At 44.3% G+C, this 25,402-nt stretch overlaps 1 protein-coding gene across 4 annotated transcripts in view; it reads right to left on the reverse strand.

The window, feature by feature from the left end:
- CADM3 (cell adhesion molecule 3) overlaps nucleotides 1-20,839 on the reverse strand; it is a 30,936-nt gene extending 10,097 nt beyond the window's left edge. Inside the window, exons 1-3 of one of the 4 annotated variants that reach the window (XM_033198966.1) lie at nucleotides 20,556-20,816; nucleotides 2,242-2,343; nucleotides 41-181 (exon numbers count right to left, since the gene is read on the reverse strand). In XM_033198966.1, the coding sequence (XP_033054857.1) occupies nucleotides 41-181; nucleotides 2,242-2,343; nucleotides 20,556-20,637 (325 nt within the window). In that variant the 5' untranslated portion in view covers nucleotides 20,638-20,816. Of the gene's footprint in view, nucleotides 1-40; nucleotides 182-2,241; nucleotides 2,344-3,307; nucleotides 4,251-20,555 lie in introns of those variants that run through there. The other 3 variants (XM_033198970.1, XM_033198969.1, XM_033198968.1) reach the window with 3 other exon arrangements.
- Between the last annotated feature and the right edge of the window lie 4,563 nt (nucleotides 20,840-25,402).

Genomic DNA, 25,402 nt, shown 5'->3' on the forward strand with positions numbered 1-25,402 from the left:
CCATGGTTTTCACGCAGAAAGATAACTCATGAGATACTACCTCTCTTCTCCCCAAAGTAGAGAGTCTGCTGAGCAGGGTTAGACCATTGCAGGGATGAGTCCTCGTGATCTTTCACTTGGCACTTGAGCACCACGGTGCCACCAGCCACCACTGTTTCATCAGATGTCCAGGGCTGGCTGTCTGCAGGAGTAGAAGAGGGTTAGTTTCCTGAGGACCCCTAGCCCCTCCTCCCATTTCTGAGCCAAAGTACACCTCATCTAATCCAGACCATCCAAGGACCTGGTGTACACAAGATCTCTGTGTACCCTTAAGGTTTCATGGGGGAAGGAAAAGAGGTGGTGGGTGGCGGTGGACGGAAAGACAGATCGTAGTTTCACTTACTTTGAATACACAGAAAAACAAATAATCACTTGTCAAATGTTTCCTGAATGAACTGACAGGGCCACGAATATTTAGAGGAGTAAAGGCACCCCAAATCTGCACATACCACTCCACATGTGTCTTTTCTGATATGGTTCTACCATTTACCTTTGAAAACACACATACATATCTGTCGTTCTATGTTTTGCCTTCCTGCCACCACCTACATATAAGAACAAGAACAGGAGAAGTGGTTGTGACTAATAATCCTTAAACTAAAATGGGGAAAAGGCTAAACCAGCTCTTGGGTTGCACATTCATTTACACAAAGGTAGCTGGTAGAAAACTGCAAAACAAACAAACAAAATATTTTTAAAAGTGAAACATTTTTACATACTTTTCAATTCTTCTAACAATAACTTCCCTTCAATCAAGGCCCTTAGCATATTCCCCATGGTATTAGTGTTACCCGCCTCCCAACACACAACCCAAATCACCATCCTGATGTAATTTTAAAGAGGGAAGGATTAAGGTTTTCTCTTCAATGTGATGAAAACATGCTTTCTAATCCTTCTCTCCTTAGTCAAGTTAAACAAAACAAAACAAAAAGGACTAGGAAGGTATCTTACGGATGAGGCATTTGAATCTCAACTGTGCCTTCTGGTCAGGCCTACGTGGGAGCCCCTCAGGCTCCATGACACTTGCTTCCTGTTGTTCCATGTTCCCCACAGTATGGATGCTGATTTCTTGTACTGATTCCCTCATCTTCAGAACTGACTCTGTGACTCAGTAGCACTGACCCCCACCGAACAAATCTAAAATAGACAACACCTTCCAGCTCTGATTCTAATGCATCCACAAAAATCTGTTCTTTGACACTAAATTATTTAATCAACATTGCTTATGTCTGAATAGGAAACTAAGAAACTTACTTCCTACATTCCCCCGTAGAGAATTTTAAAACAATTCTATGCTCCTTTTGGAACCTACCTTACCCCTGCCTGTCTGCTTATTCTTTTCTTGGTTACTGGAATTCCATTTCCAAGAAATACCCAATGGGTGCTCCCAGCAGAGCAGAGGCCCTGAGGAGTAAGGATGTGTCTGCTGGAGTTGATGCTATTGACTGACAGCATTGACTGTTCAGGGTGACTGTTCCCAAATTGGAGCACAAGCCTGGTGGTTAGTTTCAGCATTAAGAATTGTAAAAATTAGTAGAACTGAGTGAGATCTTTGGGATCATGGAATCCCTCATTTTACAAATGTAGGCAATGAGGCAATGGAGATGCAATGACTGCCGAAGCTCATTGTACTAATTTGAGTTAGAACTAGAACTCTGTTCCTGCGTCTTTCAATACGGTGCCCTTTTCAATGAAATGCTTCTCAAGTCATCATCTAAATAGAGCCTTAAAACCATGATTTTGAGATGAGTGTACCAGGGACTGAGCTGGCTGAGTAAAGTTGAAAGTGATATATTCCTAAAACCTCTCAAATGGTTTGAGAAACCTTTCATTTACCATAGCCACGTGCCAATTTTTGACCAGTCATCCCTTTGTCCCTGGTTCCCTTTGAAGAATTCTACCTTAGATTGTGTCTTTCCAGAACCTCTTTATTCTTAGTAATATATTTCCCTGGAATCATTTTATTTTTGGAAAGAAGTGTAGGGTGTACAGAGGTCTCTGTACTGGAGTAAGGGAAGAAGGAGTAGGTGCAACAGAATTCGGTGGTGCAGACTAAGAACTAAAATGTCAGATGGAAAGGAGAAAGTGCTGTGTGGTAATGAGAGGAGTGAGAACATGTGGTGAAGGCAACATGAGTGGGAGAGGATGTGAGGATGAGTGAGGGAACTGAGGGACATTGAGATGAGGGGCCTGGATTCTCACCTTGACTGGCCAGCATGTCAGGGCTGCTCCAGACTGTGGAGCTGATGGCCTCGTCGAGTGGAGCCAGAGTTCCCAGCTCCAAATCCTGCTCCTGCCAGTAGCCTGGGGAGAGAATCTCCATCAAGCATGAGCCCTACATGTATCCTGCTACAGTGTGGGGCTCTACTTTCATTGCTGGGCATGTGGGAAAGTCTAGGTCCCTATGAAAAATAGGTTCACCGGGATACCTAAGAGAAGGTAGTTTTCTCACCAACGGGAGAAATTAACTAGAGTTCTGAAAAAGGAAGTGACTTTTTCTCTGAAGGGGTGAATTAAAGGAGGATGCTAACTTTTTATCAGTCAGTCACAGAATATTAGTGCCAAAGAGATCTTAAGAGTTCATCCAGTCTAGTTCTCCGACTTTGCAGGTGAGGACAATGAAACCCTTAAAGGTTAAAATTGACTTGGTGAAAGTCACTACAGAAAAATGAAAGACCACCAAAGATTTCTCATTCCTTATCCAGAATTTTCTGCTCCACCATACGATTCACTAAAATTACTACACATTTAATAATTAGTAAATACTTTCACATGTAATCCTCTTAATAAACCTGCAAAATAAGTACAAGGACATTATCATTCCTATTTTGCAGAGTTAAAATAGAATGAAATGACTCGCCCAAGGTCATACAAATAGGAGACGAAGACTAGAAATTCAATGCCTGATTTTAAATGCAAAGCTCTATTTGTTTCAACGTGAGATTCCCGCCATTGAAGAAACAGATCATGGTAAGGGCTGAAAGTCGTACCATGTCTTCCCAGATTGTTACCTTCTATGGGATACTCAAATTATCTTTTTTTCCTACTCTACCCTTAGCCCCTCTAAATGATTGAGTCTGCTCCTTCCTTTGGTACAACAAACCCTTTTTCCAGGGCCTGCGTCACCGCCTCACCTCTCTTCCTACAAGGTGGCTCCTAAACCCTTTCTTGAAGTACTGTAAGGAAAACTAAGAAAACTGAGAAACTTTCTTCCTACATTCCCCCGTAGAGAATTTTAAAACAATTCCATGCTCCCTTTGGCACCTACCTTACCCCTACCTGTCTGCTCATTCCTTTCTTGATTACCGGAATTCCATTTCCAAGAAATACCCAATGGCCTAAGTCCCTAGCCCAACCTGAAGAGGCGGAGGGACAAAGAAACCGGCCTTGCGAATCTTTTTAGGGTCTCCCGCCGCAGGGCCCCGAAGTAGCCAATCAAGTGCGCAAAATTCAGTGAGCTCATCCGCTGCTGAGCAGAGCCCTGAGCTGCTACGTGTCCGCGCCCTGGAGTCACGGGAGAACTTCGCCAGTCGTCCCAGCGCGACCCAGAGCCAGCTGGGGAGAGGCAGGTGGGAGAAGAGGGGGGAGAAAGGGGCGCTAGGACCAAGAGAAGGCACGCGGGGGCCGGGAGGTCGAGATTACAAAGAAAAGTGGGACGTGGGCTTAGGGTCCCTGAGGAAGAAAAGGACTGGATTAGGGAGAGAATTGCCTAATCAGAAGCAAAGGGAAAGAGAGGCGAGGGGCCAGAGGAGAGGGGAGGGAGAAGACGAGGGGTACAGGAGAAAGGGGGGTGGAGAGGGAAGGGAGAGAATGGGAGGCCGGAGTGGGGAGGGAGTCAGGCAGGAAGCGGGCAGCGTCCTAGCATGGGAATGGGGCTCTGAGACAGCTGCGGAGGTTCCCTGGCTTCCATAGAGGCACCGCCCCTCTTCTCTGCTCCCCACAGACAGCTTCCAAGAGATTTTAGAAATTACTCTGTTCTTAAATGGGAGAAGCGCTAATGCCCAAATGCTGAGGAGTAAAGCGGAGAAAACAGAGAAAAACAGTCACAAGTAGAGAGAAGTAGGCAGGAAAGGCGGGAAGGGGAATTGTCGATAAAAGAGAGGCAAGAAGGATGAGAATGAGAGAAGGAAAGGGAGCTGGGGAGAGGGTCAGGGCTGTCACTTCCAGCAGAGGCTCTCCTTGAGTGCCTCCCACTCACCCTGCTACCTTCTGTGCACAGGACGGAGGCAACCTGAAGGTGGTGAGTGCTCATATTGTTTCTCCGGTTATGTGTTCGTGGGTGCCCTGTGCGAACGTCAGCACACAGTAGGGAACCAAATTGGTTGTGCCAAGGTGTGGGACGGCAGAGGGACAGGGAGAAGACAGAGAGGAGTCACACTCAGCCCCTCAGTATTGGTGTCCAGTGCACAGTGAGTACTAAATAGGCCTTTGCTCAAATCAGTGCAGGAAATAGCCGTCTCATACCATGGTATAGGACTTTCAGTTTGCAGAGTGGATTTTCAACCACGAATTCACTTAATCTCAGAACAAACTCAAGAGATAGGCAGCCAGAAACAACTGCTTTTTACAATGAGGTTCCATTACTTACCTAAAGGCACACAAATAGCATACCTCTCCAGAATCCTTTCTGTCTCTAATGGTGCTTTGGGGGCTTTTTCAACATTTTATGTTTCTTACAGCATTCCAGTGTGATTTACTTGCTTAGTTATCAGTCTCCTCATCTAAACTTTGAGCTGGTTAAGAGCAGGAGCCTTAAGTTATTCATCGTTGTATCTTTAGCACTTAGCCCATAGTGGGCTCTCGGTACATTTAATTGGCTCTGGTAATTCATTCAGCCACACTTGGCACTGTGCTATGTATATTGTGAATCAGGCAGAGCATGTATTCTGTCCAACAGCATGGGCTTAGTCTTCACTCTCCTGCTTCTTCTTTCATCTGTGCTTTTTTCTGCATCCTCCTCAGTTGCTTTTCTCCTTGCTCATATTTCTTTCATCCCTCCCCTCCTCCTGCATTTCATAGGCATCTTTTTTCTGCATAGGATGAATAAGTAAAATAGTGATGTAGATCATTCAAACCAAACTGAATTGTTCAGATGAGAGGACTGATAACCAAATGATCTCCAATAAATGGCATATTTGGGATATGCATGATGTATTGCCTCTATGGGTTTACAGAGAACTCACTCTGATTTGTGATGTCTTAAGAAACTGTAAGAGGTGGCTGGTTTTTTTTTCTTCCCTCGGGGGTGACATTTCTCCCTCTAATTTTGAAATGCGCTTATAATCTCATGTCTTCTCTTGAGAACTGACTCTTAATACGCTTGAAAGTTACCCTGTCGTTTTTATAAAATTGTAAGCCTGTATAATAAGTTACGAATGGCCACTCCCCAGGGAGTGGATGAGTGATTATAATGCTATCAACAGAAACATGGATAAGTAGCAGGAATTATAACCTGGGTTGTGAAAGACTTGTACCTTCTTTGGATTCAGATTGTGTCAGTCATTTATGACATCAGCATGAATTCTCTCAATGAATTCAGACTGGAAAGGAAAACTTAGGAGTACTCTGAATGGGTGGTATGGAATTTGAAGTGGAAATAGGAGCTCAGAAGGAGCTTCTATCATTGAGACCATACAACCATTAGTGAGAGAAGGCCCAGGCAGATCAGTCATATCGGTCACATTCTTTCCCTGCTTAGAAACCATCACTGACTCTTCACTCTCTGTAGATAATACCCAAAGTTGTCAGCCTAGCCTTCAAGGTCCTGTACAGTCTGATGCTGAGTTTCCTTTCAGTTTTGTCTTTTCTCTACTCCACTCACCTCAGGTGAATTCCAGGCATGTGAAGCCGTTTGGAACTCTCTCTATGAATGCTTTGTTTTCCTGCATCCATTCCTTTGCCTGCAGTAACTTTGCTGATCATGCCCTTTGCCCATCTTCACACGTCGAAACCTTATCCATGCATAAAGCCTACATTTTGGGGCATTTCCTTCCAGAAGTCTTCCCTGGTTGTCCCAGATTGAAATAATTCCCCATTTCTCTGAGTTACACACTTGATCTGCTTTTTCTTAAGTTATGCATTTCTTTCTAGTTTGTACTGCAAGTTTGACTTTCCTCCTAAATTATAAAGATTCCATACGTAGGGTCTGATGCATTTTGTATCCAGTATTGGCTCTAATATAGCATATTGCATATAGAAGTTGCTTAATAAATATTTCTTTATTAAATGAATCAGATACTAAACATCTTCTGTTGTGAGAGTTAAGTTCAAAATCTGCCAGTAAAGAGGAAATAGCAAACCAAACAGGATATGAAGAAATAGGCCAAGGGAGATGGTAGACTACCCAGAAAACTGTAAGACAGAAGAAATTGGTATTTATCAACGGTTTCTATATGTCAGGATCCAAATTAGTTGCTGTATATTCATTATTCCAGAACAATATTTTAATAGATAAACATGATTACACACATGTTAAAGCCATGTTAAGAAACTTGTCCTTATGATGTATCTATTATTAGTTACTGGGATAGGATGAACTTTAAACTTAGACCTCTCTGACCACAAAGCCCAGGCTTTCTGCACATCTTTACTACACTGTCCCCCTCTGCAGAATCATGTATTTTGTGTGTGTGGTGGTAGGGTAGAGCGTAAAGTGGGAAAGATTCCTCGTTGCATTGCTGGCCAGGGGTGATTCACCTAAATAATATTTACAACATTCACCTGCAGTATGATGAAAATGACGGTATAGCAAATTGGAAATGGGTGCCTGTGGTGTTGATATTCCTGTGGTTTGTACCTGTTGAATTACATTTTTACTTGGATGCCTTAGTATGCCTGCACCTATACCTCTGGGACTATTTCATGGACCCGTAAGTGCCTTACCATGTGGGACTCTTTAGATAACCAAGCAAATGGCATGTCTAGTTTAAAAAAAAAAGTCTCTTTGTGTTTTCATAGCACTCTAGCACCTAGGCTGAAAACTAAAAAAATTATCTTCTTATTTGTTCTGAATTGCTTTGGAGGTTTCTTAATTCTTGATTTATTTGCTCATGAGTTCTAGTATCTTTAGGATTTCCAGCATTTTAAAGGACAAAGTAGCCCTTTCACCCACTGATTTTCTTCTTATTGATTGTTCATATTAAGAGTGGCAGAGGTGGGAATTGAAGAATTACTAATGTGCTTCTTTTAAAGCAGCATTGGCACCTGTTATTCAGGTTTTCACTCATAGCACAGAATCTTACACATAGTAAGTGCTCAATAAATATTTATTGAATAAATGAGTAACTCAAATAAATAAAAATGTATTGTCTTGAATTTAAGTAATTTTAGTGAAAAGTCTATGAAAGTCTGCCAGTGTAAGCCCTAATTGCTTGGTTTATATATTGTCCCTGCCGTGTCTGTTTTGGGGACCTACAACATATTGGCCTTACAGCCATAAACAGGGTCACAGGTGCACATGTCAGATGGTGGAACAAGAGGACAGAGCTCTCCTGCATAACTGCTGCTGGCCTTGCCAGTGCTTGGGTCCAGAGTCCCACTTCCCTGACTGTAGAAAAAAACAGCTCCCTGAGTAGGAGTTGATGATGATGGTGATGATGATGATGATGACTCAGCATTTCTCTAACTCCAGAGTTAAAAATACTGTTCATCCCAGCCTACTTGTTATTCCTCACGACTACCATGACAGGTGGGTGGAGGAGTGTTATCTCCAAGGGAAAAACATATTGGGGGCTGCGGCCCAGAATACTGAAGGGACCCACTTTTAGAATGGTTTATCTACATCCATTGCTGGGCTCCTTGTCCAGATTATGTCATTCTCATTTTTCCCTAACCCCAGCTTCTTAGTGAATTCTATGTACAACTAAGTTGGATCACACACATAAGAGACTGGCCATAGCAAACTTAGAATTAGAACTCAGCCCCTGGAGCTTTTCTTTATGCTCAGAGTGACAGTTTTCTTTGACAGTGAATGTTTGATTGTGCATTTGGAAGAAATCAGACCAGTTCCATCTGAATTCTGGTTTAGCTGAAAACTTCAAAATTTGGGGGAGTTGCTTTGACTTTAGAGCACAAAACGCTGGTCAGAAGGAACTCTGGACAGTTAACTTCCTTCGGTGGTTCTTGGGCAGCCAGTAGCGATGCCACATTTACTGAAGTCACTATGTAATTTCCTAATCTAAGACTTTGATTGCCTGAATGTCAAAATATTCTCTTACATCCTGCCCTCCGTTCCTTTCTGACTCTGTCTGTCCCCTGTTACATTCCTAATTCCCTAATGGCCACGATATAACAGTGCAGTCAAATAGAAGCTGGCCATACGGGGTGGGAGTTATTCTGTCATCTGGTACCCTCTTTCTTTTCAGCTACTGTTTTTTCCTTTTTCATTGCTCCTCCGGGAAAGGCCTCTTGTCCCCTCACAGGCAGCAGGATCTCCTAAAGGATCTGCTTTCCTTAGCTCCGACGTGCTCCAGCTCACATCCACTTTGGAACTTCAGAGCTCAGTCACGCTTCAGCTGCCTACCTCCCTGATCTAGGCCTTCTCTCCACCTCACTGCCCCATCCACCCTCTTTCTGGCTGGGCTACTGAGACCTTGCTCCTCCTTGTTTCCTCCCTCTATTATTTCTGTTGCTGTCCGGTTTTTCCTCCTAGAGTCTTGTTTATCAAGCAGCCTCTTGATAAACTACTCTGTCCCAGCTTTGCTTTACTCTCCTAGGAGGCATACAGGATATGAGTGAATATAGATGGTCAATAGGAATGGAGAACAGAATCTTCACTGTAAGAAGTCCTAACATGTGGATTAGCTGCTTAGCTTGGTAAAGCCTGGGCCAGAGATCCAGGATTTATGGACTGAGGGGTCCTACTCTATTAGATTATCTAAGAGATTTAGATTTGGAAGGAACCTGTACCCAATCTGGGCTCAAACATGTTTATTATTACACCTTGGCAGACATCTTTTGGTTCCATCCTAAGCGGTTAAAAATGAAAGGCTTTTGTTTTCTGCTTTGGGAATGGTGTGTGGCTAGGCTTTTCCAGGCTGAATGAGGAGGGAATCTTTTGAGATAGTTAGCTAGCTTGCCTGTGGTGGGTATTAAGATGGGGTTAAAATGAAAAGCTTATCTTAGAGTTAACCCTTGATTCTCACTGAAAAACAATTATTCTTAACATTTTTTAATATCCAAAGTTTAAGAGAAAATTCAAATGTTTTTCCCTATCCAAACTTTAAGGTATTATGAATACATATGTTTTACATATTTCCTAAAACCTTTAAGCCAACTTGCATATCCGGTCATTGCCTACTGAATCCTAAGGGTCAGAGGTGGTTATTTCTAAGATGCTTTTGATTTTACGGAAGGATGGAAGTAATGCCCTTTTTGACTCTCTGTTGCCCAAGTTCAGTAATGCCTTTTTTTCTTTCTGTTGCACCTAATTATGCCCAAAATATTCTCCCCTCTATGATTCTTAAAAGTGTAGATTTTTATTTATTTATTTATTTATTTATTTTTTGAGACGAAATCTTGCTCTGTCGCCCAGGCTGGAGTACAGTGGCCGGATCTCAGCTCACTGCAAGCTCCGACTCCCGGGTTCACGCCATTCTCCTGCCTCAGCCTCCTGAGTAGCTGGGACTACAGGCGCCCGCCACCACGCTCGGCTAGTTTTTTTGTATTTTTTAGTGGAGACGGGGTTTCAACGTGTTAGCTAGGATGGTCTCGATCTCCTGACCTCATGATCCGCCCGTCTCGGCCTCCCAAAGTGCTGGGATTACAGGCTTGAGCCACCGCGCCAGGCCCAAAAGTGTAGATTTTTATAGTTGACAAGATATTAAGTATTAACTGGTCCAGTCCTCTTATTCTAAAGATGAGGAACCAAGGCTCAGAGAGGTTTAGGAACTTGAGCATGGTCACACAGGCAGTGAGTGAGACCTGTACTCATTGACAGTTTATAGCAGTCCTTGTGGACTGGCTAATTCAGTGATTAATTTGACACTAAGTGTGATTACATTTCCACTGACACCTACCCTTCCTATGCCCCATCTCCTGTACACGATACTGAGGAACTCCAGGACCATGGACCGTAAGAGAAGTAAGTCTACTAAATGCCCAGTAAGTTGGGGAAGTTGGATTATGATGAAGAGGGAGTCCCTGAAGATGGGGCAGCTGGCATCTTCTTATACTTCAGGGCTTTACTGGCAGGTTCCAGTTCACACAGAAGAGGCCATCAGGCAGAAGTCACTGCCATGCCCTTTGGAGCTCAAAAGGGTGACTGTGAGTACAGGTCGCACGTGTGTGTGCATGTGTGTGTGTGTGTGCGTGCTTGCTGGCATCTGCACGGTGAAGAGCTGAGGGAATGCTAACCTGATTGTGAAGCAGGAGACAGGGGCCAGAACAGAAGAGAAAAAAAAAAAAAAAAGCAGAGGAACATGTCCTATTCTTGAGCTGGAGAGAGAAAAAATCTGGAGGCAGAAGTGGGCTTGTGGTAGGCTGAGGGGGGCCCTCAGAGACTTAGTTAAGATTCCGAGGAGCAGAGACTGGGAAGTGGGTGGCAGGGAAGGAGGTGGGGACAGCTGTTGCTTTGATTTGCTATTGAGTCAGTGTTCTTGGTGCATTAGCACCAGGAGGGAGCCCTGGGCTGGCCCCCAACCAAAACAAGCCCCTCTGTAGCCAATACTGAGTTGTAGCAAGAACTGCAGTTGAGAGAAAAAGGAAGGGGATTCGATCCCAAAACAGTCTCTTCCTTGCCTTAGCTGCTTCCCTCTGGGACTGGGCTTTGTGCTCTAGACAAGCATCTGGTGTTCTGCCCGAAGAGCACGGGAGGGTGAGGTGAAACTGAGCACAGGGGAGGGCTCAGTGAGGACCTCTAGAGCACAGATTCTGTGCAGGTACTGACTCTCTTCAGCTGTTCTGGAGTAGGCCCCTGAAGACAGGATGATAACAACCCTGAGCCATTTTAGGAGTGTCTGTTTATCCCATCTCCTCATTCACGTCTCACTATGATCAAACACTTTAGACATACGGACAGGTATGACTTGAAATCTGCATTCTAATGCAATACAGTCAGGAGGCCAGACTTTGAACTCTTAGTTGTCCTCTTAAACTAAGTAGAGGGATTTTATAACCTTTCCCTCAATTTATCTTGCTGCTTTTACACATATGTAATAGAACTGGGGGGAAAAAGTTCCTCATCTTAGGAAAGTACTTGAGAAAGGAAACATAACAGATTCAAATGCAGAATTCAGTTTAGCTCATTGGAAGGGTATGGGAAAAGAGAGACTGGTAATGGGCCAGAAAGCCCAGAAAATCAGGAGAAATAAACAGATTCTCTAGAGATGAAAAATCTCAGCCCAGGTTCCAACAGCTTGCTCATACTCTGCAGTACCTATCCCAGTGCCCCAATACCTGTCTGAGCGCATGGATGAATTCCCTTTCTCAGTGGGCTCTGTCTTGTTCTCCTATGCTCCTTACGTTGCACTTTAGATATTTCAGGCTGATGGCTTGGTGTGGTGGGATAACAATGCTGTGGAAAAGTTTAATTTGTTAGAAGTCAAGCAAGAAAGCACTCATCTCTGCTGGTTCTGATTTTCCTGACTTGTTTTTACTGTTACCCTTCACTGGATGATCGGAGTCAAGGTGTGGATGACAGGTTCAGGGCAATGGTTAGGAGCATTACATGAAGAAAAATGTGTTCTGCTCTCCACACCCACACTACTCTAGTTTCACTGATTCCCCCAATCCTAACTGCTATTTAGTCTCCCTACACTCTCCTCACTTAAAAAAAAAAAAAAAGTCTGTATTTTTAAAATTGCTGTGCATTGTTTGCATTAGCCTCACTTTGTACCTTCCTGAGAATTTAACTCTTCCGTGAAACAGATACATTCTCCTAAGTCCACAGATCTCACAGTCCCTGAAATGGAAAATAATATTGTTCTGACAAAAAGAACTCTTATCTCTCTTCTTAAATTTCCATTGAGTCTCTCTTATTTGATGTGGGCAAAAACATGTTTGTTCCCTAAGATGGATGCATATTTTGACATGTGCCCCTCAACACACACACACAAAACACTCTGATTCTCACTAATCATATTTCTGGGTTTTTTTTTTTTTTTTTCTGACATAACACACAGATTTTATTATGACCCAGATACAGAGTCCTTTTCACATGCCCATATTAATCAGAACCCCTTACTTCCAGAAAACCATATGGCTTAAACTCAAGAGATTCTCCCCAAAGCAGAATTTAGGCTCTCTCTGCTGCTCAAACTCCCCAGGAGAGGGCCAGAATCCTCTCCTCTCCAGGGCTGAGGCTCAGTCCATCTGTCACTGACATTGGACTCCAGGACTTGGAAACCAGAAAAGAGTTGGCATTAAGTGGCAATTGAGGATAAATGAAAATATGGGAGGCTCAGGGGCTTACTGGTGGTAATTTTTATATTTGTGTGAGATTAGCAGATAGAAATTATGGGAAGAAACATATAATATGTATTTGGAAAGATCTCATCCTTAAGAACTACAGTAAGAACTAGTGAGTGCAATTGTTCCACTGTAATTTTTGCATTTGCTGGACAAAAAAAAAAAAAAAAAAAAAAAAGATTAGGAGCAGATGGTAAAACTGGCTTCTCATTTTATAATAACTCAAGAACTCAGCTCCAGGCTCTTCAAAGACTGACTGACCGCTATGCTAAGTTCCAAGTTACCTGTCATTGATGTACTTAATGAAATCAGAATTGGAAGCAAAGAGCCAGGTCATAGAAGGGTAAAAGTAAACATATGAAACAAAAATATGCATATTTCCAATAAAATCTGGTATCAGAAGTACTAGTTCTTCATCCTACCTTGCCAATATTTGGGAGTATCTGAAGAAAGGGGAGAAATGAATAATGGCTAGCCTACAGATGAGTGCCTGAGACATCAGCCTTCATTTCTTTTTCTTTTTTTTTTCCCCTAGGGCAAAGTGATGCACCTGACCTTCTTGACCCTGAACTAGAAGTAAATGAGCTAAAGGTGCTTATAATTAGCAATCAATACACAATTAGTGTAAGTGTAGCTGGGGAAAGGGAAAATAAATCCTTAGAGAAGACAACATTTTAGTTTATTCTTTAAGTTATTTAGCTTTCTTATTGTTCTCTTGGAGACTTCCAAGAGAAAGAGAGAGAAGAGAAGGTTAAAGAATCCCAGGGGTAAGAGTTCACATTAAAGAATGATATATGTGCTGAAAAATATGTTGAAATTTCTGTATTTGAGTCTTTTTTGAAACCTGCCTGCTCTTCATGAGAATAGGGGGCTTAGGAAGATGAGTAGATGGGAGACACTCCAGCTGTTACTATAACCCTAATTCTGTCTTGCTGAAAGCTCGCTCATAGAGATAAATCACTCTCATTACCTGTCCTTGAGGAATGAAGTTTCTCCTTGTTTCAAATGAAGAAATGAAAGAGGAGTCCTGGAAATTCATCCTGGAAGCCTGCCTCTTCCACTAGACTCTGCTGTAGGTCACTCATAAGTATTAACTATTATATTAACTTTTATCCATAAATTGACATGGGAAAATCAGCATTTAAGGGACGAGAAGCTTGTGTAGTTCTGATGTGATGTGAAGAACAGGCTGGCTAATCTAAGACTGACAGGAGCTGAGCACTGTCAGCTCCCTACCCCGTTTGATATCATCAGCTTATTGGAAGATACCCTCAGCATAGCAGAGTACAGTTTAAAGATGCATCTACTGAGATATGGCCAAGGACCTGTGCTCTGGGAGAAGATGGCCATATTTAAAGCCATTTAGTTTTGCACAAGGTGGTTATGAAGGTGGGGAAGTTAAGTCAAGATTTTGATATTTGTTTTCTCCCGTACATATACTAACTAGGCTTAACCCTGCTTAGCTTCCAAGATCAGACAATATCCGGTGCATTCAGGGTGGTATGGATGTATACTTGACACTTGTTTTCTATGCCTCTCATTTACCAGATTCCTCCATTATCTATTTTGATAACCCATTGTTATGTATTGTCTTTGCTAAGGTTGAAGGAAAAGGGTAAAAAAGCACTATGACGGGAAAGTTAGAGTTGGTTGTCGTGCTCAGAGTGCTGTTAAGAGGTACATGTTTATAAACTGAGTAGGATTCATTTTACATTCCACACTTATAGTGTATACAGTCAATCCTGCATATCTATGGGTTCCACCTCCATAGATTCAATCAACTGCAGATTGAAAATATTTTTAAAAACTGTGCCAGTACTAAACTTGTATAGACATTTTCTCCTGTCATTATTGCCTAAACAATACAGTAAAACAACCATGTACATAGCATTTAGATTGGGTATGGTATTATAAGTAATCTAGAGATAACAAAGTATACAGGATAATGTGCATAGGTTATATGCAAATACCACTCCATTTGATATCCAGGACTTGTGTATCTGCAGATTTTAGTGTCTGTGGGAGGTCCTGGAACCAATCCTTCATGGATACCAAAGTACAACTGTATATGGTTATCATATAAGAGCAATACTATCTCAATCTAAAACAGAACTATATATAGTTGTATTTTTAACCTATGAATCCAGATATGACAAAACATTCAATTCTTTTGAGGCCATTTGAGGTCACTGTAGGCCACAATTTCCTGAGCATCTTAGAAAAACCTTCTAGCACTGCTTTTTTAACCTAAGAATTGCTTGCCCTTCTGTTCCCTTCCTGCAGTTGATCAGATGGCTGTGAGGACTTCCTAGATCTATATCTCAGAGTTTTTTTATGTGTTTGTGGTGGAACAGGTCAGGGACCATAACCAAGAACATGTGTGTGTTTGTGGTGGCAGGGAGGGAGATTCTAGCCCTGTTCTGGGGACTGCACTGTGGTGAATAAGGAGATTATGAAACTTGGAGGTAAAACAGGACCATGGAGAGCAACAAGAAAAGCCTAGAGTGTCACTGTCAGGGGCTAGCACCATGGAGAGCTCAAAGCACAGGTATAATAGTTTGCTCCATAAAGAACAGGGAACTGGGATCATGGGGTAAGGCAGCCAGCTCTCAAGCACAGGAACTAAAAGAACAGACATCATGCTTCTATTAGGATCACTTTATGCTCATCACCTGCTCTCTCTGAAGTGCTTTATTTGAACCTGTCAGGGTGATACACAGCCAAGAGACTGTGCTGAAAAATGAGGACCACCACCAGTCTCAGTTTGTCAACATGAGCCTCTGTGATTATGTTAGATACCTAGGTATTAGTGGTGATGGAGGGGCTTTTAATGTGCTTTAGCTTACCGTGAGTAAAATTAGGCCTGTCTTCTAAAGACGGAACTGAGAGCCTGTGCTCCCTCAGAGACAGTAGGGCACAAGAAAGTCAAAATATGTATTTTCGTCAGGTAGGGTATGAGATGTATCAGACTCAGAATGTCCCAATGTATCCAAAATTGCTATAAGTAGTTCAGGCAACCACACTAGAAGAGAGGTATGGAATCATGCCTCTTGTTCTCAGGATTTAGAAGTTTCTCTGTTAGTTGAGAAACTTCATGACTGTCTTAAGGGTTAGGAAAATTTTAGTAAAGAGAGAAATGATTCTTTAGTATTTGCTGCTTCAGTGAAGAATATGTACCTTTACTTCTTAGCATCTTAGCTTCTGTTGTGTAAAAACCCCAACAGATTCATGTGTTCAAGCCTCCTGAGAGCTTGACTTCTCTGTACTGGAAGGGATGGATCTCCCTGTCATATATAACAGAATTGGACTGGGTTTCTACTTGGGTAGTTATTGGAGCCCCGGGCACCAGCTGGTTCTGACCTTGTAAAAAATGATCACTGCTGCTGATCCTAGAGGCAGAAACAGGTCTCTAGCCCTGGAAACTTGTTCTTCTTCATTTTATGATGACATGGAGTGTTTATACTTAACCTGAGCAAGTTCTTAGAAACAGAATCTTTTTCTGATGGCTTGCTTCTCCAGGGTCCTTTTCTGATGGTTTGTTTCCCTCTGTCTTTTGTAAGCATTTCCACGGGGATTGCTATTCTCAGAGATTAAGGGTGGACCTCTAAAACATGACCTCATACAGGAAACAAAATATTCTGGTACATGGGCCTATGGTCAACGTTAAACATGAAACATTACATTCTAACATGAAAAATAAAAGAAGATATAATTACCAAAACTTTATAATAATTGAATTTTTCACTCAGTAGTCAGTAAGGAACTGGTCCAGTCCACAGCTTGCTTTCAACAAGAATCTGGAACCTAGATCACTATCCTTAGGTAAAATTCCATTACAGAGAATTAGATGACAAAAAAGGGATTGTTGAGCCAGTATGCAGTTCCACTGGAGTAGGAAACAACAAAGAATAAGACTAGTCACAGCCCCAGGGGCTTTCTTTCTCTAGTGATATTTGTGAAGATTTTTTTTCCTACCATGTGATTTAAGGAAAATAAACTTTTGATCCCATTTTACATATTATTTGGACTGCAAGAAAGTAGTAACATCAAGAAGTACCAAAATCAAATCTAAGAATTTACAGAGCAATGGCACAACCTCTCAGTTATTTCAAAGTAACCAGAACGCCAAAGAGATGCTGTCTGTGGAAATTTATGGCTGCAGAACTATGAGTCACTCTCTCCAAGTGAGTAGTGAATATCTCCAACAAGGCACTCTTGCAATTAGATTTGGACCTCCTTTCTTCTTCAGTTGGAAGAGGAAGGAGAAAGAGCCTAAGGGTAGCAAGCTGGCTCATTCTATCAGTCTAGGACAGAGGATTTTGAACTGTGTGGCAGAACCCCAGGTAGCTCCTTAAGGATCATAGGAATGTGTAAAAGCCAGTAAGACAGGGGAAAGGGATATAGGTCTTACTTCACTATTTCAACAGCAGCAGTTCTCCTTTGATATGTTTTTCTCATTTGTTAAAAATGTCTCACATCTTTGTTTTAAAAACAAAATGGGAAAACTCCTGCCCTAGAGGAAACTATTAAAACCAACAGTGCTATCCAGATCTATGGAGAAGCTTAGAATAGAGTGGCATAACTGCTGGGTAGGCAGTTGACATTACATAGGTTAGGACCTACATGAAACACACTGATTCTTCATGGAGTTAACTAAACTATATGAGTGTCTCTGTGATGGTCTTAACTTTTCCGTGCCAGAAGATGCACATGTCTAAAAGGAGAGCATATCCTTCCCAAGAGTTACAGCTGCAACTAAGAGGAGAACAGGAACAGAAACAGAACAGTTACAGCTGCAACTAGGAACAGAAACTGGATGGAGTCGATCTGCCAAACAGATCTGTGGACAGCACTACAGCGAATGCCTGCTGGACTTCTCTGGCACATTGAGCATGATGTCCTCACTGGGCATCTGGCCAGGGGGCTGTAGAATGAATGATAGTGGACAGAGGTCATTGAGAAGAAATAGATGTTCATGTGTGGGGCAGCGCAGTACAAGGTTAAATTGCTATAAACTTATCTGAAACAAAGAGAGGCTATCTGTCTATTTGTCTTTACCCTAGGTCAATTCACAGAGTGCTGGAAATAACTTGAGAAGGAAGAGCCCAAGAAAGCTGGTCACAGTGTTGAATACTGAGCTGTTCACCAGAGAGAGGACACATTAAGTTCATAGACTTGAGTCCTCCAAAGCTAGAATTGTCAACCACAGTGAAAACTAGTGGAGAAATGTGAGAAGGAAGGGCAGATGGGACATTCTAAATGTCTTACCTGTTCCTGAGCTTTTGGCACAACTCTCATGGCCAGTCTTAGATATCAGTTGCTTGCCCTCTCAATCCCTGTTCAGCCTTATGAAGCTTAAGAAATTTATGCTGTGCTCCAGGGGATGATATGCCCCAGCAGCACATTAAGTTTGTTTTCCTTATTCTAAATGGGAAAAGATATGCTACCACAACACCCTTGACAATTCAAGCATCAGCATAAGAGTATCTTGTCCTTAAACCTTCACACCACATCTCTCATAGTTTTGGTCAAACATTACCAGTTAAGTACATATTGCCTAGTTTTCTTCCCAGGGGCCCCAGGCCAACTCAGGGGTACTAGACACATGTCCATGATCCTGTGCAAAATAGTCTTCAGGATTACTATCTGTGAGCATTAAATCTATGCATTTACCTCCCACCATCAGCACTGGCCTTCTTAGATCCAGAAACTAAAAGATAGAATTAGTTTAAGATAGAAGATATAGTGGGTATGTCTCATGCATCAGTGTGTCCTGAGATACTGCACACCAGACAGATGTCCATTATCTGTGAAGATAATGCTCTCCAAGGAAAATGATGCTTGGTTTGACTCTTCTTTGGAAACAGACCCCTCCTGTTCATCTCCCACTTCCCACCTCTCCTCTGGAAATTCCCCATTTAGAAGTTACTGCTTTCCACTGTTTATCTCAGGCCACTGCTCTGAAACATATTTCTAAATATGAGGATATAACATTTCTCTTCCTCTCAACTTTAAGCCTGAATAGGGGCTGAGCCCCCAATTTGAGGACCAAGAAAGAAGAGTGTAGCCGGTGAAGAAAGACTTGGCTAGTATACTGATTTACTCTAGTCTATAGTTTTTTTACATCTTAGAGTAGAAAAGCTCACAGCTTTCTGGATGACGTCTTTCTCTCTTTTTGGGGCCCAGCCTAGCACCATCAGTTCCCATTGCTGAACGGTTGCAATTTGGATCATATTTGCCTCTCCTTATAAAACTCAGCAGGTTAGAAAGGCCAGGGGCTGCAGCTGAAAGTCAAGGCCTAGTAGGAGGGTCATTAGTGAGGCTCAAACACCCAGCAGCCTCTCTGTCTTGTACTTAGCCTGCTCTCCCCAGAGACTCCCTTCAGCTCCTCAGTGAGTGGGGTCCTTAGTGCAGTCCTCTGGGGAAGAGGATTCCGAGTAGGGGAAGGAGAGGCTGCTGTCTCTGTGGTGACTAGGGCGGGAACTCCCTTTGGGGAGTTTGATGGGTAGAGGGCGGAAGGAGTCAGCCAGCCAACTATAGGGAGGGGATCCCCAGGGTCCCCATACCAGGGGAAGCTCCTTTATCACGATGGAGACAGGTCTGAGGGAGGTCAGGCGAGGTAGAGCGATTATTCCTCCAGTACCCTGGCTCTTCGCCTGTTTTCCTCAGATGAAATTCTCTACATCATCCTCCCCAGTTTCAACCCCTCCCCTCTCCACCCCCGCCCCGCCCTGTGCCCATCCCTGCTGGCCACTGGGTCCATCGCCCAGGAGCCACCTCCCCTTTCTCCTCCCCTGCGGTTCTTTCTGTTTTTCGTTGGCATCTGGCCGGTCATAGCCACCACCCTCCCCCTTCCCTCTCCCCACTTCCCTTTGCTCCACAGAGGTCCTGTTCCCTCTCCCCCTTCCTCCATCCCAGCCCTCCTCCTCTTCCGACAGGGACAGGGCGCGGGGAGAGGAGGATGCATTCCTTTAGTCTCTTCACAGCCTGCCCTCCCTCCTCAGGGACCTGAGGCTGGGAGCTGTGGCCCCCTTCCGGGTTTCCCTACACGCTGCCCCTCTGCCATCCCACTAACCGTTAGTAGCCTTTAAGAAAGCTGAGGTGCCCCCACAGCGCTGACCTACATAGCCCGGCCCAGGGCGGGAGGGGCTCTTCCCCAAGTCCCCTCACCCCTGGCGCCGCCTCCTTTCTCCCCCGACTCCCTTCCTTCATCTCTCTACCATTAGGAACCAAAGAAGGTTTGAGTTCCAGACTGGGACAAAGGTGCTAGGTATGCTACCCCACCCCAAATTTGGGAAAATCAGTGCTTAGCCCGGGAAAGCTTTGGGTTTCTCATGCATCCTCCTCCCCAAATATCTTGATTCTTTCTTTTGCGCTCCCCCCCACCCCCACCCCCACCCCGCCTCTGCTCCTGTCTGGATTTCTTTTCCCGGCTTCTACCACTGTCAGGATATTGCCATCCTGGGCCCCCTCCGCCCTGTGTTGTTGTTTTGCTCCAAGGATAAGGGCCCCCTTTTTTGCCCACGCCCCCCTCAGCAGCCTCACCCAGACCCCCTTCTCTGCCCACTCGGAGCTGCGCCGCGGGTGGCGGCGGGGACGGGCGGGGGAGCAGAAATGTTTGCATACAGCAGTTTGGGGGATTGCACTGGCTACCCAACCCCTACAGACATACATACACAAACACCCGACACACGCCCTGACTGAAACAGCGACAAATCTCACTCCGCCCCCAACACACACTGACACAGACATACACACAGATACTGACACAGAAACGCAGAGCCAGACACCAACACAGACGCGCGCGCACACGGACAGCAACACATCCAGACCTGGGGCTGCTCCTAACGGACATCAGCCCCAGAGCCAAATCCCGGTGCACACGCAGACACACGCTCGGTGGTGTACACAGAAGGGTGCACACGCCGGCACACCCACAGTCCACAGAGACACGGATGCTCAGAGACAGACACAAGGGTATTAGCAGCGGCTGGTGACTTTAACCCCGGTTCCAAACAAAGCCAACAGGCTCCCTCCGCCAGACTCCCGATCCCAGCCCCCGCCTCGGGTCACTCCCCTCCTCCCCAGGCGCCGCCCCCTCCCTCACTCACCGTCCTGGGAGAGGTTGGCCCCACTGGGCGCCCAGCAGCAGGCGAACAGCAGGAGCAGGAGCAAGGCGACTGGGGCCCCCATCGCGCTTCCCGGCCGGCTCCCTGGCTGGGCGCTGGCGAGCCTGAATCCCCGGGGGCTGGGGATGGGGAGGGGGTGGACTACGACGTTGACCTAAAGGGCGCCCCCGAGCTGCTTCGGAGCCCGGGGCCGAGGTGGGGACCGGGAGGGAGCCGGCGCTGCTGCAGTCGCGGGGATTAAATAGGGCGCTCGGAGCAAACCATTTGGTTGGAGGTGGAGGGGGGTTGGCGGGGGGTTGGGCTGGTCGCGGGGGGGGCAGGCTGCCGCATTCCCCACTCCCCCCGCCTCCAACACCCCCTCCTTGCCTTCGTGGTGCCTTCCACCCTCTCCCCCGGGAGCTCTGCCAGCCGGGCTCGGGTGTGGATCAGAGGGAGGGAGCTGGCTCAGCAGTGGGACCCCGCGCTCACCCCTCTTAGGCTTGGGGTGGAGGGAGGGGAGTCGGACAGGGCCATGGGCCAGCTGGCGAGCGCGGCCACTGCAGGCCTGGGCAAGGGCGTGCCCACTAGCCTGAGATCCTCCAGCTCCACCCTCCATCCTTTGACAACTGGGGATCCCCTTAAGCCCTGGGGTCCCCCACCAACCATGTACCCAGGGACATCTCTCCAGTGGATAACTACTAACTCTCAGCTTTCTCCTAAACACTAACATCTCTAATTCCTCTTACCCAGGAGCCCATAGTTATCTGTCCAGCAACAATTTGTGGCCCCCGGCCTTAAGCTCTGGGGTACCCCTATCAACAATGTACGCAGGGACATCTGTCCAGTGGATAATTGCTAACTCTCTTCATTCTCCTAAACGCTAACATCCCTAATTCCTCTTACCCAAGAACCCATAGTTGTCTGTCCAGCAAGAATTCGTGGCCCCAGGCAATCTCCCTTGAAAGGCATCTTCCAGCAAACTCCCAAGCCTTGGGAACCAATGTCTCCCTCAATCTCACTCAAGGAAATAACTCACCCTCTGAAAATATGATTTCACCCCAGACTCTTGCCCAGTCTGGCAGCCTAACAAAGCAACTCAGTCGTTTTCTTTCTTAACCCTCCCTATTCCATCCCTTTAACCCCCAGTCCTTTTCTCCAATATTTTTTCTTCTTTCTTGATCTTTTGCAGGATCTTGCCCATCTCAAGTTTGAGTTAGTAAGGTTCATGGATGAAGAGTCTGATCTAGAAACCCTCTAAGGACCCCTGCATCTGTGACCAAAGCAACTCTCATTCCTGAGGCCAGATATAACAAGATGATGAGAGGTGACAAAGTGCTAGCAGCCCTCGCTCGCTCTTGGAATGAAGCCAGCGAGACCAAGAACCCACCAATTCCGGACACAATGAGAGATGCAGGGTGTTTGCACTTGGTCTTGGCTTAAGTGTCCCAAATCCCTGGTGTTTGCCGTTCTTTGTGACTGAGTATCTCCGAGAGAGTCTTGATATATCTCAGAAAGGGATCTTTCTAAATCAGTCTTGCTGAAACTTAGCTTTTGGAAATACGTTTCTAAATGTTAGAATTCTAGAATAAAATAATTTTAGATATGTAAGAATTCTTAGAAAATGGCTCTTCCAACCCCTAAATTATATAGCTACAACTGAGGCTCAAAGGAGGCTAACTGAACCAAGGTTACACTGACAGTTAACAGTAGAAGACACAAGTGTTGGCTGGGATGTGCAACAATATGATTTTAAAGTGTCTTCCAATCCTGTGAGGCTAATATTTTATCCCTAGATGAGGGATGTGGGTGCATGTCTTCTAACTCTTAGATGAGCTCTCTTTCTGGGCTGATGACTGTCTCACTGGGCTAATCTTTAATGTTTGGGTAATCTTTCCTTCTTGAAAACAGAGTTTTTCAGCCCCCTGTGATGTAGTTAATGTTTGTGTCACCCAGAAACTCAAGGGCAAGGATGTGAAAAGTACTTGGTTACCAGTAAAACCCTATATAAATTACAAGCAATTATGGGAGGTCAGGAGAGAATATTCCCCAGGGAAATTGTTCCGGATTGTCAGGATGCTGCCCCATAGTTTTTCTTTTATGGCTGTTAGAGTTGATGGTTTCTGGGAGAAGAGTTCTGCCTGCCTCTTGGACATTTCTTGAGTGCCTGGATAGTTAAGATTTTCTTACACGGAAGTGTTGACCATCTTTGGCTGTCTGACTTGCCTGACTTGACATCTCAGTGGCTCCAGACCATTCTGTCTCCCTAGGGTTTGCTGATATCTTAGAATCTCCAAGAGATGAAAATAAAGGGGGTACTATATTTGAGGGGTGTGGAAACCGGGATATAAGAGAGAGAAGAGGCTGGGCTAGGGGATAGGGGAGAGATATGGGAAAGATTGAACTTTCCCAAGAGGTGGAGCCATGTTGGCATGAAGTTAGTTATGCAGAGATCAGGCAGTAATGTGGGTGTTTTCAAAACAGAAACCAGCTTCAGAAGGGAAAGATCAGGCTACCCTAGTTAAAGGGTCTTAGTGGATAAAGAGTATTATCTTTGCAGCTAGAAGACATCTTAGAGATCATCTAAGTGGGCTTAAGAGAGAACAGGTTAATGGAGGGGGAGGGGAGTGAGAGTGGGGATGGGTGGGATAGGGAAGGCAGGATGTAGAATTAGGTCTCATAGTCTTCTAATTAATCTGTCTTTTCCATCTGCTGCTCTGCAGTGATCCCCTTCTGCCTGACCCCCTTAATTCTGTAATACTTGCTGGTCTGGCCCTACTCTCTACTGTAACTGCATGGGACAAGAACCAAGGGTGAGAGGTAAGGAGGAAAGCTGTTTTGGAGAGAGTATTAAGAGTTAGCAAATGAGACTCTGGAATGCTCTTTTCCTACTGGCTCCTCTTCTCCTTTCTGCATCATCAGCATCAGTTTGGCAGCAGTTTAAGTCCTGGGAATAGGAAACAGTCACTGGCTTTTAGAATTATAGAATAAAAGAATGTTAGAGTTGTACGGGACCTTCAAGATTTTCTAATTAATACTGCTTGTTGAACAGATAAGGAAAATGGAACTCAGAGAAGCTAAATGACTTTCTATGTTCATACAGCTGGCTGGCAGAAGGGTTACCAGCACTGGATGGGGAATGGGAGATAGTACCCTTGGAAGCAGGAAGGATAAGAAGAATCATTCCCAAAACTCTAGAGTAGTGTCCAATTTGAGGAATTCCTCACTCTTGCATATTTCAGAGTGAAAAGTAGTTTCTCCTACTGATGTGGATGTTCGCATTTGGAATAACGTCTTGCCTATAGTCATTCTAATGCCCTTTTTACATGTGCACCTAGCATCCTACAGGCGCCCACCCTCCTCACTAGGAATATAGTTTTACAAAGAAAGATTGACCTACAAGGATTAACCCCATCATGAAAATAGATAAAATAAAAGTATCCATGTTGGATTGTGATCTCTGTGGTTACTTTCCACTCTGAACGCTGTGACATACAATATGCATTTCCCAGAGACGTGCACAAAGTCTGGAGTAGGTTATCTGTGGGATTACAGAGCTGGTAGCTACACTGAAAATCTGAGGAAGCAGGGAAGGGGAGTGGAGAGAAGGCAGGCTTTGCCTCCTAGATGCCCCTGTCCACTCAGCAACAGCCTGGGTAGCTGGGGGTGTGGAATGTGATGCTGGCACTGGTCCTGGGCTAGACGCAGCTGTGTGGGCCCTGGGCATTCCTTTCCCCACGCTGCTCCTGCCCAGGAGGGAAAAGGGAAAGAACTCAGCCTGAGTGGGTGAATTTTATATATTCATCAGGGAGAAGATGACAGCACCTGTAGGGAAAAATTTAAGAAGGCTTAATATCCATTCAGATTCCGCTTTGTACTCTAACCCTTTTTTCTCCTCTGTATGAGTTTTCTGTATCACTAAATTCTACATAGGTTTCCACATTGCTTTCCTCTTCAATTTTCCACCCAGCTAAACCAGTACTCCATACTGCTTCTTACTTCTATTATCCAGTTTTAATTAACACCAACCTTAATAATAACCCCTGTATGCATTACAATTGTAACCTTAATTGAATTGTAATTTCAGTCCTAACCCTAATCTATTATAGGCTCTGACTATTAATCCTAATACCAACCTGAATTTAATCGCCAGTTTTAACGAGCATCTTGATTCTAACCAGTTTTAAGCCAGCAACCAGAGCAGCAACATGCACATAATAAAAGTGATCATAGGTACCGCTATTGAGAACCCACCAAATGCCAGATTTTCTGCTGGGTACTTTATGTACACAGTAGCTCAGTTAAGTACCAGAAAGTACCTGAGTGTGTCTGGAATGATTAGCTCCCTTACCAAATCAAGGAAACAAAGGTTTAACAAGATTATGTAATTTGTAAATAGTGAATCCAAATCCAGCTCTACTTGACCTGAAGGCTTGTGCTCATTCTTCTTTCTGTCAACAAATACTTTTTAATTGAACTTCTACTAAAATCTTAACTAATACTGATTGGAATGACATCTAGAAGACTGAGTTTCTTCAAAGCATGTTATTATTGGTTTAGGTTTTTTTTCTTTTTAAATAGTGATACAAAATATAAACCAACCGAACAAAGAAGCCCCAAAATCTTCTGGTCCAGAGACCCCACGGACACTTTAAGACATTAATTTATTTATAAAGTTAAAGTATTCAAACTATAAATAGAAACAAACTGAAAAGCCTCCTCTTTCCCAGAGTTGCCATATTGCACAACTCCAGGGGGCATTGTTCAAATTGGAGTTGTGCAAAGCAGCAGCACTGCCTCCCACGGCTTATCAGAAAAGCAGATAAAGTCAAGGTAAATATCAACCAAATTAA

This window comes from Trachypithecus francoisi, unplaced genomic scaffold, assembly GCF_009764315.1.
Source record: "Trachypithecus francoisi isolate TF-2019V2 unplaced genomic scaffold, Tfra_2.0 Lachesis_group5, whole genome shotgun sequence".
NCBI lineage: Eukaryota > Metazoa > Chordata > Mammalia > Primates > Cercopithecidae > Trachypithecus > Trachypithecus francoisi.